The 17,665-nt window shown below is 37.2% G+C and overlaps 1 protein-coding gene across 13 annotated transcripts in view; it reads right to left on the reverse strand.

Moving 5' to 3' along the window:
* The window catches only part of Lrrc7 (leucine rich repeat containing 7), a 461,164-nt gene that overhangs the window by 176,667 nt on the left and 266,832 nt on the right, over positions 1 to 17,665 (reverse strand). Inside the window, exon 8 of one of the 13 annotated variants that reach the window (XM_029475026.1) lies at positions 3,148 to 3,355. The exons of the other annotated variants lie outside the window; for them this stretch is intronic. Coding sequence (XP_029330886.1) covers positions 3,349 to 3,355 — 7 coding nt within the window. The 3' untranslated portion in view covers positions 3,148 to 3,348. Of the gene's footprint in view, positions 1 to 3,147; positions 3,356 to 17,665 lie in introns of those variants that run through there. 13 annotated transcript variants of the gene reach the window in all.

Consider the following 17,665-nt stretch of genomic DNA (forward strand, 5'->3'; position numbering starts at 1 on the left):
AGAGAGAGAGAGAGAGACAGAGACAGAGAGAGACAGAGACACACAGAGAGACAGAGACAAAGAGAGGAATAGAATGAGGGGTGGAAGGGAGGGAAAAGGAAGGAATGAGAGAGGAAGTTGGGCAGTTAGGTGTATGGGGGAAACTGGGGAAGTGGGATGAATATGAAAACGCAATGTACAAAATTCTTAAAGAATTTAATGTATTTTAAAAAGGAAGTTTAAATTTTAGGTGTGTTTATATGTTACATCACATTTCAAAATGGGATTTTTGGGTTGGCAGATCAACTTACCTTACTGAGACTTTGTGCTACTGTACAGTTTCTATATCCTCAGGAAGTTTTAGGTTTTTCTGTGCATTTAGCTGTTATGTATTTGCCTCACCCTCTCAGAAGGTTTTGCTGTTTAGCCCTGGCTTGCCTGGAACTCATTATTTGGCCCAGGCTGGCTTCAACTTGTGGCAATCCTCCTACCCTTGCTTCCTATGTGCTAGGATTGTAGGTATGTGTCATGATGTGCTTATTGACTTCTTTTGTCAATAAACACAACACTGGTCTTATTCAACATATTCTGATACCTAATGCCAGAAACAGGAATGATAGAAGATTAAACAAGCCACAGGTGTAGCTTCTTTACATTTTCTTTTTAAGAAAAAAATTTCTATTGAAAAAATTTAAATTTTCCACACTCCCACACCTTTTCCCGATTAAGCATGAAGGAGAGGGACAACATAAAAGAAGGGGGAATAAAGAGCCACATGGAAGCTCACAAATGAGCTTAAAAAGAATGCAACTGAAGGGTAGAACCTTCATGTGAAACAAAAGAAGGGCAGGGATGGGGTAGGGAGTGGAGGGAAAGAGGAGGACATAGTGGCTGCTGGGTTATATATGATGTATGGATATATGAAAAAGCTTTATGGAATTCTGCTAGTTAGTAAGATAACTTCAAAATATGACAATGACAAAAGCAACAACGACAACAAATTCAAATGGACTTACCCTGTATAGCTGAACAATGTTCCTTCCAGAAGACATGGATTATTAATTGAAAATCAAACTACAGGGCATGGATACCTCTCTATCCATGAGTTATTGGTCATAAGGACCCTTATGGTGTCCAAAATAAAACAGGTTAGGGCCATTGACTTTGGTCATCCATCATACTTTCATGATAAGACTCTATTGTTTCTACAGCACATAGAGAAATAAATCACTCTTAAACAAAGCTGGAAGTAAACTCCCTGCTGGCTAGCTTCCATAGTGTCAGTACTATGAAGGCTGGTGGATGGCTTGACACCATGTGTGTGTTAGCAGAGCTGATAACTTATTGGATCAAAACCAAAAAGAATTCAGGGAGCTGAAGGGGAGAAAAAAGGGCTAAGTACAACCATATTTGATTGTATACATGTATAAATTTTTAATAATAAAGAATAATAAAAATGTATTTCTAAAGTATGTTTTACTAAATGTTTCAATGACAGTAAATATATATTATTTATTAATTATATATTGTTATTCTTATTATTTTACATAGTTTTAAAAAACAAATATTGCCATTAAAATGTATTTTATAAAATAAGCACATTTATTGTCTTGTTCAAGTAATATGTGTGATAAAAAATTAGGTTGACACAAACAGATGGATTTAGGTTTGCTGACACCTGCTGAGGTGCTCACAGTGACATACACAGGTCAGGGCAAACACGGCCAGAGGCTGTACTGTGACATGATGTTGAGTCCTGATTCAGTCACTCCTGTATGTCAGTTTTAAATTGTCTTGGCTTGGATAAAAGTTACCGCAGTCACTGATTTCTGCTCTATAATCTTTCAGTGGTTATGTGTTCCCATGAAATCAGAGGGCAGCCTGGCTTACTGTAGTAAGGACATGTCTACAAACTAATTTTCTCATTGTCTGGACACACCTGCCAATGCAGTTGCAGCTTTTTAGATTTTAAACTTTGACAGTGGGAAATGCAGTGACTTTCTTGGGACATCATGGAAACAGAAGAGTGGCATTTCTTTTTTAAAAGCACTTTCATGGCAAGTGCTCTTCATTATTTTAAAAATAAACTTTAGGAAGCTGAATGTTGGTGATATTTGAAGAACATTGAAAATTCATAAGAACACATTATATAACCACACCAAGAGCTTACAATATATATTAAAGAAGAGAGAAAGAATGATGGCTTGACTTCTTAGAATAGCACATATTTTTCAGAACATTTTTTCGGAGACATATGTGCAATTATGTGAAAATGACAGAAGTCAGCATAAAGCACACCCTGTTGAAAATAATGCAGTACACATTGAGGAACTTTACAAACACACTCATAAGTATTCATACACAAACAAAGCTATACATAATTTTCACAGAGGAATAAAAATCCACTTTTATGTGCACATGAGGTTTATACAAATGGCCTTGCATTCTAGAGCACTCTCATATTTTGTTTATTTGTCATAGTAGAATGCACAAGACAAGCCCAGAACATTCAGAAAGATTCATTTTGGTTTTATAGCATAGGTTTTTAATAAAGTGTCACACCTTGCTATTTCCCAGACAGTAAAATGAAATAGAACCAATAGTGGACCAGCTTTTAAATTCAATGCATTCCATTTGTGATAGAAAGATACTTCCAGTGGTATTTTACCAAGCAATATCTTCAACAAAATGGCTATAATTTCTTTCTTTTTCCTTTTTCCCAAAAAGAATAACCCAAAAGTTACACCATGAAGATCCCTGTTTGATAGACATCATGCTTTTCAAAGCTTCAATAACAAATATGTCTTATTTCTAATTGTATGTAAGAAATAGGAATTATGAGATGGTTCCCACTTGGGAATCTGTCACTGTGCAAAATAAGCTCAAAATGGAACATCAGACAGGAAAACTGGGCACATTCAACCTCTGAAGAATTTGATGGATTAGACAGCTCTCAAATGATAGCTTAATCTACTTAAAAATAGCCAAATCATATGCAACAGCAGCCTTACACAAAACACAGGAAAATAAACTTGATGAAGATTGGGGTTTGTGGGTTCCTAAAACTGATAAAATTTCGTATTTACTGCAAGTGATGGAAACAGAATATACTTGGAGAAAAATTAGATCTCTTGGAATATTGCCGTTAAATTTTAACAAAGACCAAACATTGTGTACAGAGAGGCAGTAAGAAGGCTGCCCCTATTGGCAGGTAGCACACCACAAATGTTTGGTTTCATAACAGGGTTTGGGAGAACTACCTCTCCAAAGTCTACTGGTACCGAAGCTCCTGCTGCTGCCGCCTCCTCCTCATCTGTAGGTGCCACTGTACAGTCTCAGGTGACTGGGCAAGGGGAACACTCGGGATCTTCAGATGCTAAGATGAGAAAAATCAATTTCAATGCCCAAAAGATGGAACTCCCGAGGCAGAAGGTGACTATAGTAACTACCAGTTGGTTAATATGACAGGGAGGCAGAATGCCAACTAGTTTTATATTGGTTGCATTTAAATGGGACTTGAGGAAGATATTGGATGGAAGAACAAGTCTAGGGTTAGGGAAAATATCAGTAACGAAACTTAAGGAAGTGACTGGATGCAGAACTCATACATGCTTCCTTCCCTTAAAGAGAATGGTAGACATCACTGTCACTGAATAATCAGTGTAGCAAGCCATTCTCTAGAGTAGATTCCATGCTGAAATTTCTGAGTCTACCTGTACTCACATAAAAAGCTGTTCTGTAACACAAGAAATAGTAGTGGATGTTGTTCACACCAGGCCAGTCATTATCTTCATACATTCCCATCAATGCATAATACATCTGTTTAATATTGATGTGATTTTTAGAAAAAGCTCTTATGTAAGAAAAACTAAAGATGTCTTTGGTCTGTCTGTCAGTCTGTCCATCCATCTATCTACCCATTAATCTATCTTCTATCTATCTATCTATCTATCTATCTATCTATCTATCTATCTAGTCTAGTCTATCTAGTCCATCCATCCATCCATCCATCCATCCATCCAATCTCTCTCAATATGCATGCCTCTGTAGAACAATGTATTATTTCACTACATTAAGAGAATTTTTTGACTGATATGCCTGGTAGCACACACCTATAATCCTCACACTTGTAAGTCTGAGACAGAAGAATGGCAAATTTGGGGACAGTCTGGAGCATATACTAAGACCCAATGTCTAAAAAAAAAAAACCCCAAATTTCTGATTAGAAGATTATATTGGATTTGAAACAAGCACTTCTTTTTTAAATAAATGTTTAATTTTGATGGCTTCATGTTTTAATAAAATATGTATACCGTGTGTTCTGAAAAAATGGTTAAGATTTAAATGAAATATTGTAAATATATTTAAAAATAATTTACAAGAATATTTACTATCTCTGGAAGCCATAGTACATCATAGCTATTAACTAAAGAAACCATTTTCAAAATCTGGCATTTTTATATAGTCACTTGTACTGGATCCATTACATTTCATGCATGGCAGAGTGACAGATGAGCACAAATTATGACAGATGCTCATTGAGCAGAGTTTGTCATAGAAGCCATTCTGAGTCAGTCAATCAGACCATTTCCTGATTTCCTTTACACTTTACTTCCAGGAAGGCTATCAATCTCAGATTTTAATTAATGGCTGATACATAGTTTTGTTCACATCTTTGATGTTTTATATTTATTTGTAATAAGTATTATACTTTTATTAAATCAAATAATTTAAAAAGTAGATATGCTCAAGTACAAAGCACAAAGCAAATTATAATCCCTCAGATAAATGCAATTACAGCTAGAAAAAAATATTAATGGACAAATACCTTAAGCTACATTAGAACTTTCTCTTCATAGTAAAAGAACTTTTGAAATTTCAATTAAAATATAAAAATGTAATATTTCTTTATAGTATTTTTAAATACATCTAAAATTAGTGCACATTAATCTTCAAGTATTTTCATATTAGAAGGCAAGAAGACTGTAATGGTTTAAAAGTTAAAGCGCACTAGGATTGCATACCAAAGCAATACATTCCTTATTGGTGTGTTTGACAGCCAATGTACATTCATGGTGTGTATATTTTGTATTCAGATTTTGTTATAAATTTGCCTTTATTTCTTTGTTTTTAGGCATAATAAATCATAATTTAGAAGAAATGTTTATTTTCAGGTTGATATGAAAATGTGTGCCTATTGATTCCCATTTTTAATTTGTTGTAAAGGATAAAAGAGCATGTGCACAATGTTATAGCAAAATATAATGTATTCCTAGATTTGACGTATATGACTGTATTTAAAAATTCTTTTCCATGGAAGGAGTTACAGAGACAAAGTTTGGAGCTGTGACGAAAGGATGGACCATCTAGAGACTGCCATATCCAGGGATCCACCCCATAGTCAGCTTCCAAACGCTGACATCATTGCATACACTAGCAAGATTTTGCTGAAAGGACCCAGATATAGCTGTCTCTTGTGAGACTATGCCGGGGCCTAGCAAACACANAAGTGGATGCTCACAGTCAGCTANTGNATGGATCACAGGGCNCCCAATGGAGGAGCTAGAGAAAGTACCCAAGGAGNTAAAGGGATCTGCAACCCTATAGGTGGAACAACATTATGAACTAAGCAGTACCCCGGAGCTCTTGACTCTAGCTGCATATGTATCAAAAGATGGCCTAGTAGGCCATCACTGGAAAGAGAGGCCCATTGGACACGCAAACTTTATATGCCCCAGTACAGGGGAACGCCAGGGCCAAAAAAATGGGAATGGGTGGGTAGGGAAGTGGGGGGGGGGGGGGNATGGGGGACTTTTGGGATAGCATTGGAAATGTAATTGAGGAAAATACATAATAAAAATATAAAAAAACCAAAAAAATTCTTTTAAAATTAAAATATAATTCCATCATGTCTTTCTTTTCTTTTTTCTCTCCAACCCTTCCCATGTACTCACCTCACTATCTCTCAAACTCATGAAGTCTATTTCTTTAGCAGTTGTTATATATATTCCTAAATATAAATACACATTGCTCAATGGCTGGATTTTGTAAGTCATAAGTGATTCAAATTAGAAAGTTCAAGTCAAGCTTAAGTTGAGGACACCCATGTATTTTTGTATTTTCTTCAGATGATTTGGAAGTAGGCAACCTGCTAGTTATCGTTAAAAAAAATCACATCTTGGTACTTTGTCTCAGATTTCTGTCTGACCATTTGTTGTCCTCATTGGTCTTAAATGGCTAAAGAATGAAAATGTCCAATAAGATGTTAATATATTTGTCATTAATAATATTATTCTTATCTCACTATTGAAGAAGCCAAACTTAAGCATCAGCTAAACCTCGAAGAATTCTATTTCTATTCCTTTTTGGCCTTGAAGTTGGGGCACAAGTACCCATAATTTTTAAAAACATAAGTAGATAAATTTGTTTTTAAAAATATTTAAAAAATAAGTTTTAAAATTGAGATATAATTATATCATCCCCCACCTCACTTTTTCCCTCCAACCCTTCCCATGGATCCCTCCCACCTTGGTTCTCTCTCAAATTTATGGCATCTTTTTTATTGTTATTTTAAACACACACACACATACACACACACACACACACACACACACATTCATAAGTATATGTTATTTGTTATGTATGTAGTTTCAGGGCTAACAACTTGGTATTGGATAATTCATTAGGGACTAATCCCTAGGGAAGACCATTTCCCCCCAATCTCAGCATTTCCTAGTTGCCTGTCACTCTTTGGCTAACACTGAGAACATATTAGCTTTCTCCCTTCAATGTTTGCATGTCCATTGGTGCTCCCATTGTTCAGGTCTATATAGGCAGCAGCTATGTTGTGAGATTTCATAGACATAGCTTCTTTAATATTTCTGGGGGATGAAATATCTCAGCAAGCTTATTGTTCCTCTGATATGTACAATCTTTCTAAACCACTTCTGCTATGATCTGTGAGCTTTAGATATGAGTTGTGTTATAGATGTAAATACAATGTAGGCAAGCAACATTTTGTTCTTAATATATAGTAAATAATTTTTCCTAACCCATATGTCATTAGACACATGAGATAAATAAAACTCATTAAACCACGAGTTTGCCTTTTTATAGTAGAGTGAAGCCCTTTGCCAGAGAGTCGTTAGCCAAAAAGCAAGAAAATGTAAAAAAAAAAACAAAAAACAAAAAAACAAGTAGCTTAAAAAATTTAAGAGGATGAATTAAGTGAATACAAGTGTGTTCAAGCTAAATTAAGTTTTAAAATACTTTTATCTTAAAATTTCCATAGTAATGTTTTAAATACTGCATCTATCTGTTAAGGTATTCAAAAATGAGATAAATGAATGACTGGGAGATTGTTTATGCAAGTGTCTCTAGAATAAGGAGTGAGTGAGTTAAATGGTAAGGAAAGGGACAGAGTGAATGCAAGACCTGTTGAGCAAAATGGAATTCTATTTTAGCTGTCCCTTTTTCTTAAAAAGCATTCATAAAACAATGAAAGGTGATAATTCTAGGCATAGGGTTTGAGTGAAGTTTTGAAGCAAGCAACTTAGACTGGGTGTGTAGGAGGGAGCTGCTTTCTTTAAACACTTGTCTCTTAACTACACTCATTTGGTTCAACACCAGAGGAAATTCTCTTTCTTTAATGTAGGCACAGTCTCTATTTGTGTCCATATCCCAGTTTATGTTCACCTCCTCCAGGAAGGACATTGTCTTAGGCTTTCCTTGCACTTCTCTTGAGTGCTAGCCTTTCGACTGGCTCCAGACTCTGAGGCTATGGGCAATCTACATCCTGCTGCTCCCTATGGCAATACTCCCTATGTCTACCTGATAGCTGTCACAAGTGAACCTTTATCTCTTGCTCATTGACTATCTTTTATTGAGCATGCACCACATACAGGCATGAATACAATGTAAGAGAGTGAAGGGTAATGGCAAGGGCTGTCTTCTAAAGGAACCATCCATCCCTTTTCTTAGTCTCTTTTGCTTGGAGTTGTGTTTGGGGGACAGAGTTTTGATAAGTAGTCATGCTGTATTTGCTCTTATTTTATCTCTCAGGCTAGCCTCAAACACTTGGTAATCCACCTACCTCAGCCATTGAGCACCGCGATTATCAGTGTGCAGGATATCATGACCTATGTTAGTTCACAAACCATTCTCCTTTTCAACCTACAGAGTCTCTACCCATTTATTTGGTTTAATTGATCTACTTCTTTTTGTTGAGGTGAAAGAAATTCTAGGCTGAATCCCACATCTGCTCTTCTTGGGCCAATCTTAGGCAAGGCATGTGACTATTCTGGGCTGCAATATGCTTGGTGTGTAGTAAAGATATAATGCTGTTTTCAGTCTCCTGTGATGCTAAAATCACAGCATACTCCTTTACCTGAGTCCAGCACACAAAAGCCTGGGGCATCACTGTGAGGTGTCAGTATCTACAAATCATTACAATTTTTCCAGCTCATGCTTTTCCACTGGAAGGTGCTTATTTTCAATACTGATTAATCTCGTTCCACTGGGCAGCTGAGTCTCTCTTCATGCAGCAGTATCATTTCACTCATGGGTTTTTCTCTGTTTCTTAAATGTTGACTTTATCAATTCTATTTATTAAATATTTGAGAAGTTGGTTTTTTTCAGCACATCTCTGTTGTCACAGATTTATACCTTAGACTAATTTTATTTTACCTGGCTTGCTATAGTAACCTGTTAATCTAACTCTTTCTTAAATTTATGCTCTATACACTTGTCAAAAGGAATGTAGCATCATCATTTCTGTATGGACTGAGTGGCATCCCCTAAAAATGATATCTTAATTAGACATCCGAATTTCTAGAACCCACAACATCTGGCTGTTTTTAAAAAGTCATTAATTTAAAATGAAGCTATCAAGAATGCAGTATAATGGTTATTCTTGTATAATGAGAAGTTTGGGATGAACACACACACACACACACACACACACACACACACACACACACAGAAAAGACTACACAGTGGCATAGGGAGGGAATCATTCTCTGCAACCTCAGGAAAGTGGTTGCGCAGAAACCACTCCTGCAGACACCCCCAGAGTCATCAGCTTGGACTCTTTGGGGATATATCTGCCTCTTGGTGATACCAGTAAAGCTTAACAAGTTCAAACAGATCTCTTCCTTTCCCTGCATTTCTCCAACTTCAAACTAACTACCATTTTCAATGTTTCAAGAACAATTCACTAAAAGCTGAGTTCACCCACATAGAAAACAGAGTCTCCCTTTATTACCCTTTCCTTCAATCTCACACGATTCTAATATAGTTATCCACTAAAGTATTTGACTTTTTCCTAAGTATGTTTTGTGTTTTATCCACTTCATTGTATTGATACGAATTACTTCTTATGATTTGTTGGCACTCAGAAACTATAAGCCTATCTTCAGACTCCTAAACACGCTCTCTCTCTCTCTCTCTCTCTCTCTCTCTCTCTCTCTTTCTTTCTCTTTCTCAACTTTGTCTTGTAATTTGAATATTACTAAATTTTTTTTTATTCCTCAGCTTAGAGCTCTGCAGTAGATCTTAGTTCCTTCAAAACCAAGGTTCTTTCTCAGGCCAATATATGTACTAGATGTCTCAGCACCTACACTGACAAATTATTCATTGTACATTCAAAGTTAGAGACAGAAGACAAAAGAACAAAAAACTTGCAATATATTTCTCATCAGAACTGAAGTAAAAATGCAATTGAAAAATTCTCAAATCATTGCTAAACTATTACATACAGGTGTTTCAAGGAGTATGAAAAGGTGACATATTATTCCTATTGTGACCTTCATGTATAAACTTTTTGGGGCTTAGTCAATTATAATTATTGGCAAAAGCAATAAGAGCATTGCTAAAAGCATTATTGCTCTAAGAATAAGTTCTAGAGTCTGAAATAGTCATCTGCTTTTAACATGGGAGCTTAATAATGCCTTGAGAACAGACAGCAATTACCAAAGGAGCGTGGATGTAACTTTGACATTCTATGGTAAACAATTAATTTCAAAAATAATTGAAAGAAACTTTGCTGTGAATAACAGCATCATGAAGTCTGGTTATTGTTAGAGTTTGATTAGGAGTTCCAAGATTGTTCTTGTGTTTTTATTTCCTGGGCCTGCTGGTGATAATTGTGTCATTTTAAGACATATGTTCCACCTGAGTCCTGGGGGTCAGAGCACTCCTTGGAGGCCAACTCTCCTCTTGAGGGGAAGGTGCACAGAGGACTGAGATCAGCTCCACCTCCTGGCTGAGGATAAAGGCCAGAAGGGACCCTGTCCAAGAAACTTTTGTTTTTGCGGCCCATGGGCTCTTTGAAAAACACATGAAACTCAAGAAGAAGGAAGACCAAAGTGTGGATACTTCAATCCTTCTTAGAATGGGGAACAAAATACCCATGGAAGGAGTTACAGAGACAAAGTTCAGAGCTGAGACTGAAGGAAGGACCATCTAGAGACTGCCCCACCTGGGGCTCCATCCCATAAACAACCACCAAACCTAGACACTATTGCATATGTCATCAAGATTTTGCTGACAGGACCCTGATATAGCTGTCTCCTGTGAGGCTATGCCAGTGCCTGGCAAATACAGAAGTGGATGCTCACAGTCATCTATTGGCTGGAACACTGGGTCCCCAATGAAGGAGCTATAGAAAGCACCCAAGGAGCTGAAGGGGTCTGTAGCCCTATAGATGGACCAACAATATGAACTAACCAGTACCCCCCAGAGCTGTGTCTCTAGCTGCATATGTAGCAGAGGATGGCCTACTCGGCCATCAGTGGGATGCCCTGGTCTTGCATAGGTTCTATGCTCCAGTATGAGGGAATGCTAGGGCCAGGGAGCAGGAATGGGTGGGTTGGGGAGCAGGGAGAGAGGGGAGGGTATAGGGGATTTTCGGAGAAGAAACTAGGAAAGAGATAGCATTTGAAATGCAAATGAAGAAAATATTTAATAAAAAAAAGACATATGTTTCATGAGTAGAATGTGATAAACAACCCTTGGATCCAAGGGAGCATGTTTGAAAAGTCTGCCTGACATTAGAGCCTATTTAATTTTTTATTAACATTTGATTTTTGTGTGTCCATCACAGAGCTGTTGCTGTGCAACATTGGAGAGCATACTCTCCCCTTTAGCATTATGCTTCAGCTGCTGACCTCACTGTGTTCTCCTCTTCACATGAAAACTCTGTGTTCTTGAGAAGCCACTGCTTCTAAAGAAGACATTTGTGACCTTGGGTGAGAAAAAGCAGGGCCGAGATTCTTTTTCTCATGTCCTATCACTTGTCTTTTTTTTTTTTTCAGATCCACTGATGATAACAAACAAACAAACAAACAAACAAACCAAATAAAATCCAAACAAAACAAATACAACCAACGGTGGCCAGTAGTGGCCTTGAGTGTTCTTTCTATCCTGATATCACAGTGCTAGAAATAACAACACAGCTGAAGCTGCAGCTCCCTCTTGAGTTTATCTTAAGTTTCATTATTTTGCAAGTTGAGAATGACTGTCTTAGGGAATGTGTATCAATTCACTACTGATAGATGAGTGCCTTCAGACATTCATTTCTCTTTAAAGTTTTCATTTATCCAAGGCTTCTTTTCTATCAGGTAATAACATCCAGGCAATCTCTCTTCTCCATTACTCCCAGTGAGTTTGAAGTTGTCATGGTCACAGTTGATTGCCTGTTCACCCCTGAGATACATAGTATGGGTTTGCTAGCCCTGTCTCTCTGTGTTATCTCTACACAGGGGATTTTCTTCAGTGGCCATCTTATCCCAATGCTCTGCAGGCCCTAAGCTTCCTGCCTGGAGCAATCTTATACCTGTTAGTGTTGATGCCCTTCCACCAGCAATTCTTAGCTTTTGCTTCCAACAATTAGACTCCATGAAGCCCTGTGCATGGAATGCAGCAGGTATTCAATGAGTACTTGCAGAACTCTGGGTACATATTATATAGCTGGTCAGCTAAAGTCTTTGCTAACATCATGACTATAGTGTAAGACTGCAATGTTGCTTCATGCACCTTTTTGTGGCAAAGGGAGTTAAGGGAGTTGGTTCCCCTGGGCCACTGGAGGTGGGGTGATATAGTTCCTGTCATCTAGAATATCCTCAGGTGAAATTACTAGATTCATCCTATTTTCACACTTTTGTTGTATACTCATTCTATCCTCAATGGTAATGACACAAACAACATTTTGATTGAAAGCGGATGCTGACATTTGGTCAAGGGCCAATTAACCTTTTTATACATTCTCTCCTCTCCTTCTCTAACAAGTCAGCATTCCTAGGACATCAAAAGGGCATATCAATTCCTAGCCTTCATTAGACCTTATAGGTTGCCATAAACACGAGTATTTTTTTTTTAGCACACAAAACAATAGTGCTTCTATTCCTTACACACCGAAAAGAAGTCCTTAAGTACATTTATTATTCACATTTTCAAGTGATTAGGGAATGCTGACCCATTTTGTGTAGAGTACATTTCAATGGTGGTAGAAACCTTGCAATGTGTCTTTTTGTGTGATGGTATAATTGCCATATTGCCTTGACTATTATGTATAGCTGCTGTTCTTAACAAGAATAACAGAATAGATTTAGGGGTTTAAGTGTTGATTACCAGTGCTTGAAAGATTCAAAATGAGCAGAGAACAGGAAACGGGTGATTCTGACAAACTGGACTAAAGCACAGGCAATGGACATTTAGAAAAGGGAAAATAAGATATACTACTTATGGTTGTAATTTGACATTTTGTTGTGTGGTTATTAGATAATTACCTCTACATATTAGTTTCATGTTAGTATTGCTGCCCTGAGGTGAAAGATTGAGTTTATTTTAGCCATCCTTCTATTTTCTGCATGGAGTCAGTGTCTTCTATGAAAATGGCCAATAAGCAGTTGCTGAGTGGATCTCATATTGAATGAACTTGAAGGCTACATACACTGGTCAGTCTATCATGCAGTAAGTATAGAGTGGTGAACAAGCTGGGATTTCTCTTCTGGAGAAATCTGAGACACTCATCTATGTTAACACAGAAATTACTAATGTGTGCTTGGAAAAGTCCAGTGATAGGAGGGGCTAATTTATATTGCAAGGACCACTAAAGACCTTTTAGGGTAAATGGCATTTGAATTGAGATTTGAATGATAAAAAGGAGGCAGAGAGTTCCAGACAGAAGGAAATGAATAAGCAAGTTAGACAGATTTGACAGAGCTTTTTGACTGAATAATGTGGGAGTAAGAAATAGGTCTGAGATGATTCACAGACTCTATAAAATGTTATTTCTATTAGTTGAGCTTGGAAATGCTAGACAAAATGCAGACAGTGATGTGGAGGATGAGCCCAACTGTCCCAATCCAGCTTCAGAGTTCCTGTGAGATACTGAACTTAAAATGAAGACCCTCCAGAGTATGCCCAATTAGGGGACAACCCTGAAAGAAGAGCAACCACCATGCCATGAACTCTTAATCTGCCAATTTCCCAGTGAACTTGTTGGGACACGCTTTCTACTTGCTGAACATGTTTCTGTTCAGAGTCCTTTGTACCCTAACTCCTTCTCAAATTCATGACCTCTTCTTGAATCATTTACCCACACAATACACACACACACACACACACACACACACACACAGTGTGTGTGTGTGTGTGTGTTGACCACTCATGATCGGATAACCCATCAAGGAGGTTGTCCCCTGAAGAACACAGTCTTCTTTTTTTCAGCAGTCAGTCATTAATTGCCTATAGTTCTTCATGTAGGGGTGTGGTCTTGTGAGATTTTTTTCCATCCACACTGACATATACACTAGTGATTTACTGCACTTGTCTTGTTTAAGACTGCATTGTTGAGATTTCAAGGGTGTAGCTCCCTGTCATAGATAGAGAATACACCCTATGGCTGTTGTCCTGGTCCTCTGACTCTTAAAATATTCTTTCTTTCCCTTTCCCTCTCCCTCCCCTTCCCCTCTCTTCCTCCCCCTTCCCCTCTCCTTCTCCCCCATCTCACTTTCTCTATCTATCTCTCCCCCATCTCACTTTCTCTATCTTTCTCTCCAGGATCTGTCAGTGGCCTAGAACTTTTTATGTTGGGTTTGCTGTCTAGCCAGCAATGCCAAGGTGTTTTTTCCTGCTTCCACAATGCTAAGATTACAGGAGTTCACTGTTATGCTTGGCTTTTTAATGTAGGTGTTAAATATTGAATTAGTCCTTGAGCTTGTAAGGAGAATACTACTCATTGATGAGCTAGCTTCATAACTCTAAGAAAATACTTTAATACTGTCTTGAGATACATACTGTTCTCTTTATTCCCAGATGAGGGCAGTGATTCTTCTTTATTGAAAATAATTCAACTTTTGTGGTTGATTTGGAAGGCATTGTGCTGAATAGAGATAATCCAAGGTAGAGTGTGCCCATGTATCCTGATATACTGGAGACTATCCTGCTAGATACGTGGCAACTGGGAATTACAATGGAATGTTATTTCAGCACAGATCACTCAACAAGGAATATGACTTTGGAGAGTTGCTCTACTCAGAAACTCTTCAACAGGCGCCAGAAAGCTACACTTTAGTAGTTGATGTTACAACTTGTCTGTAAGCTGCAGGAACAGCTGTAATTCCAGTACCCCTACACACAGACATGGAAGCAAACCATCAAAGCAAGAGTGGTCTGGGAGCCAGCCCAAGTTCCCTATTTGCCTTTGGGATATGGCTATTGTAGCTGAAACCACCCTCTGCCAGCAGATTCCTCTTAGAGAGCAATGCTCCATCTCCTGAAGGACAGCTTGGATTTGTAAGTCTACCCCCCCTGGGGACATTATGCTCATTCATTGTGTCAGATCTTTTGGCGGCATTTTTGTTTTTCTCTCTGATTTTCACTGTAAGCTTTCCGTAAGGTGAACCTGTACAATCATTCTTTGTGTCCAGCAGATTTCAAAATTGAATAGGCTGTATTTTAAGAGCCAAAGCACCCTAGAAACTGTTAGTGATTATTGGATCACACATGGTTTGCTCATTCGGCATTTGACACAAGGCCATGATATGCTGTGCTCATTGATCAATGTTTGGACATCTACTTACTCCATAAATCAAAAGAACATCACAGAAAAGTTTCAATGCTGCTGAAAATGTGAATTCTATAGTGGATCATAAAAATTCTTATTTTTTTATTGCACCTAAAGTACACCAATAGAAGTCTTTTTCAAACTTTCTATGATTTGATGCTTTGGATTTATGTAAAATTAAAGAATGACTTATGTAAGTTTGTGTGATTTTGTCATATTTGTATTTTTAGTAGTTATAAATAATTCAAATATCTTATGTTTGTCTTTCACCCACTTGCCACTCTTTATAGACCCTCAGCTGACCCAAGTTCATAAGCCAGTACCTTTCTACTACATTTTTTCTCTGCAGTTGTATAATTGTGTATAAAATACACACATATACAGGAAGCTATAGAGTCATTAGTTTATAGATTATATTATCTAATATGTTCCTTCCCTCCTCAACAATAACTTGTTGACATGTGTTTATAACTTCTCTGCACCATCATTGTTCAGGATTAACTTTTCTTAGACTTTTCTTAGTCTTGTTTTTCTTGGTAAAAAAATATGCCTGGTAACTGTTTCAACATGGCAATGAAGCAATCTAATAGAACTTTGTGGATTCCTTACTGTGACAAGTGTATTTACTAAATAGTCCACCCTTCCTCACTGACTTCAATGACCAACATTGTCATGCTTTAATTCCTTACAAACACTGAAACCTACTTTTGTCTTCCTATTGTTTTCACGGTTATCATTTATTTTATAATATGTATAACAAGAACTTTGAGTACTGTCTTCTTATGTATGTTAAAGTAACTCCTCTACTATTAATATCATGTATTAAAAATTCATAGCTGACATATATCATTTGTTTTTTTTTTCTCACTTGAACACAGACTGTCTCATCAAATTAAAAGCCTTTGCAAACTTAAGGAAAGTTTAGTTGAATTTATTCTGAGCTTCATTAATAGAAATATCACTTGAGATATTAAATCTTATGTAAGGAATATTTTTCATTATTTTTGTATCTTCTTTGCTCATTAACAATAATTTATTTCATAAATTTTATGCCTTTACTGTGAAATTTACTCCTTTGTATTATTTAGCTTTGTTGTTCTAAGAAACACAATATTTATTACCATTTTTGTTGTCTGTAATTCTGTCCTAGAAGGTAAAAAATTGGCATTCTTATATTCATAATCTTTAACTATCTTGCAAAATTAATTTTATTCTGGGGTTGTTGAGCTGGATCATCCGAGGACCAGGATTTGACTCCATGGAGGCTCACAACTATTTGTAACTCCAGTCCCATGGATCCAATCATCCTCTTTTGGTCTCCATAGTACTATGCATACATGCAAGTGCATGCATATACACACATACACACATACATACCATACCCTATTCCAGTCAGATACATAAAGTTATATTAAAAATTGCTATTCATTTTATTACTGTATTGAGTCTCAGATTTGCCAGGGCAGGGCACAATTATGTGTCAGCAAGGGCACAGACATTATTTATTTTCAATTGGTGTCACAAGCATGGCAGAGTTTCTTTTGGTTCCTCACCTACCTATATGAGTTAATCAATATTAAGGCTGCAGCTTAGGCCCACTAAAATCAGGGACTAGACAAGGCTGCTCACTCTCTACCTATCTAATAAATATAGTACTTGAAGTTCTAGCTAGAGCAATTAGAGAACAAAAGGAAGTAACTTTATAAACTAATATTGAATATGAGCTGTTATATTTGATTAACAGTTTTAAACATATACATTACTGATATGCAGTGAGGGTTTCAGATTTCTTGGTATCACTACAGAATGCAAGAGTCATCAGGGTTTATAGTCCTCTCCCACTTTTTGCACTATGTGTTGATACTCTGTTTCTTTCATCTAGAACCAAATCTTTTAAAATGTTCTTTCTACAACAGTCTGAAAACTTACTGCCAATAAAAATAATTTTGTCAGTTACTGTACATTAAGAGAAAAAATAGAGGGATTGATTTTTATTGAGAACCATATCCAGCAGAATGTCATCAACTATGGCTTCATTTACAGTTTTAGATAGACCCTGAATCCTCATAAGCTTTATCAGGCCTACAGCATAGTATTCAGACCATGAGTCACTTAAAGCCTCACATCATTCCCAGCATGACATTTCAGCAAACTATAGAACATTATGGAAAAGGTTTCAGCAGCAATTTACAGTTGCATTATGGGATTTCTGATCCAAAGTGTTTTAACTGGTATACATCCTAAGCAAGTGTTTGGTCATCTAGAAGAGGCCACATGGCCTCACAGTGCCCTTTCCTGCTTTGCCATGTCTTTCTTTCGGACACATTTGAATTATGCAGTGTCACAGAAACTCACATTTTGGAATATGCTCCATCAAATATTTTTTCCATATATTTTTTATTGGGTATTAGTCATTTACATTTCCAATGCTATCCCAAAAGTCCCTCACATGCTCCTCCACCCACTCCCCTACCCACCCACTCCCACTTCTTGGCCCTGGCGTTCCCCTGTACTGAGGCATATAAAGTTTGCACGACCAATGGGCCTCTCTTTCCACTGATGGCCCATCAAATATTTTAAGGAAGTTTAATTTAAGAATCTACTCAAGCTCTTTCGGTC

Source organism: Mus caroli, chromosome 3 (assembly GCF_900094665.2).
Source record: "Mus caroli chromosome 3, CAROLI_EIJ_v1.1, whole genome shotgun sequence".
Classification (NCBI taxonomy): Eukaryota; Metazoa; Chordata; class Mammalia; order Rodentia; family Muridae; genus Mus; species Mus caroli.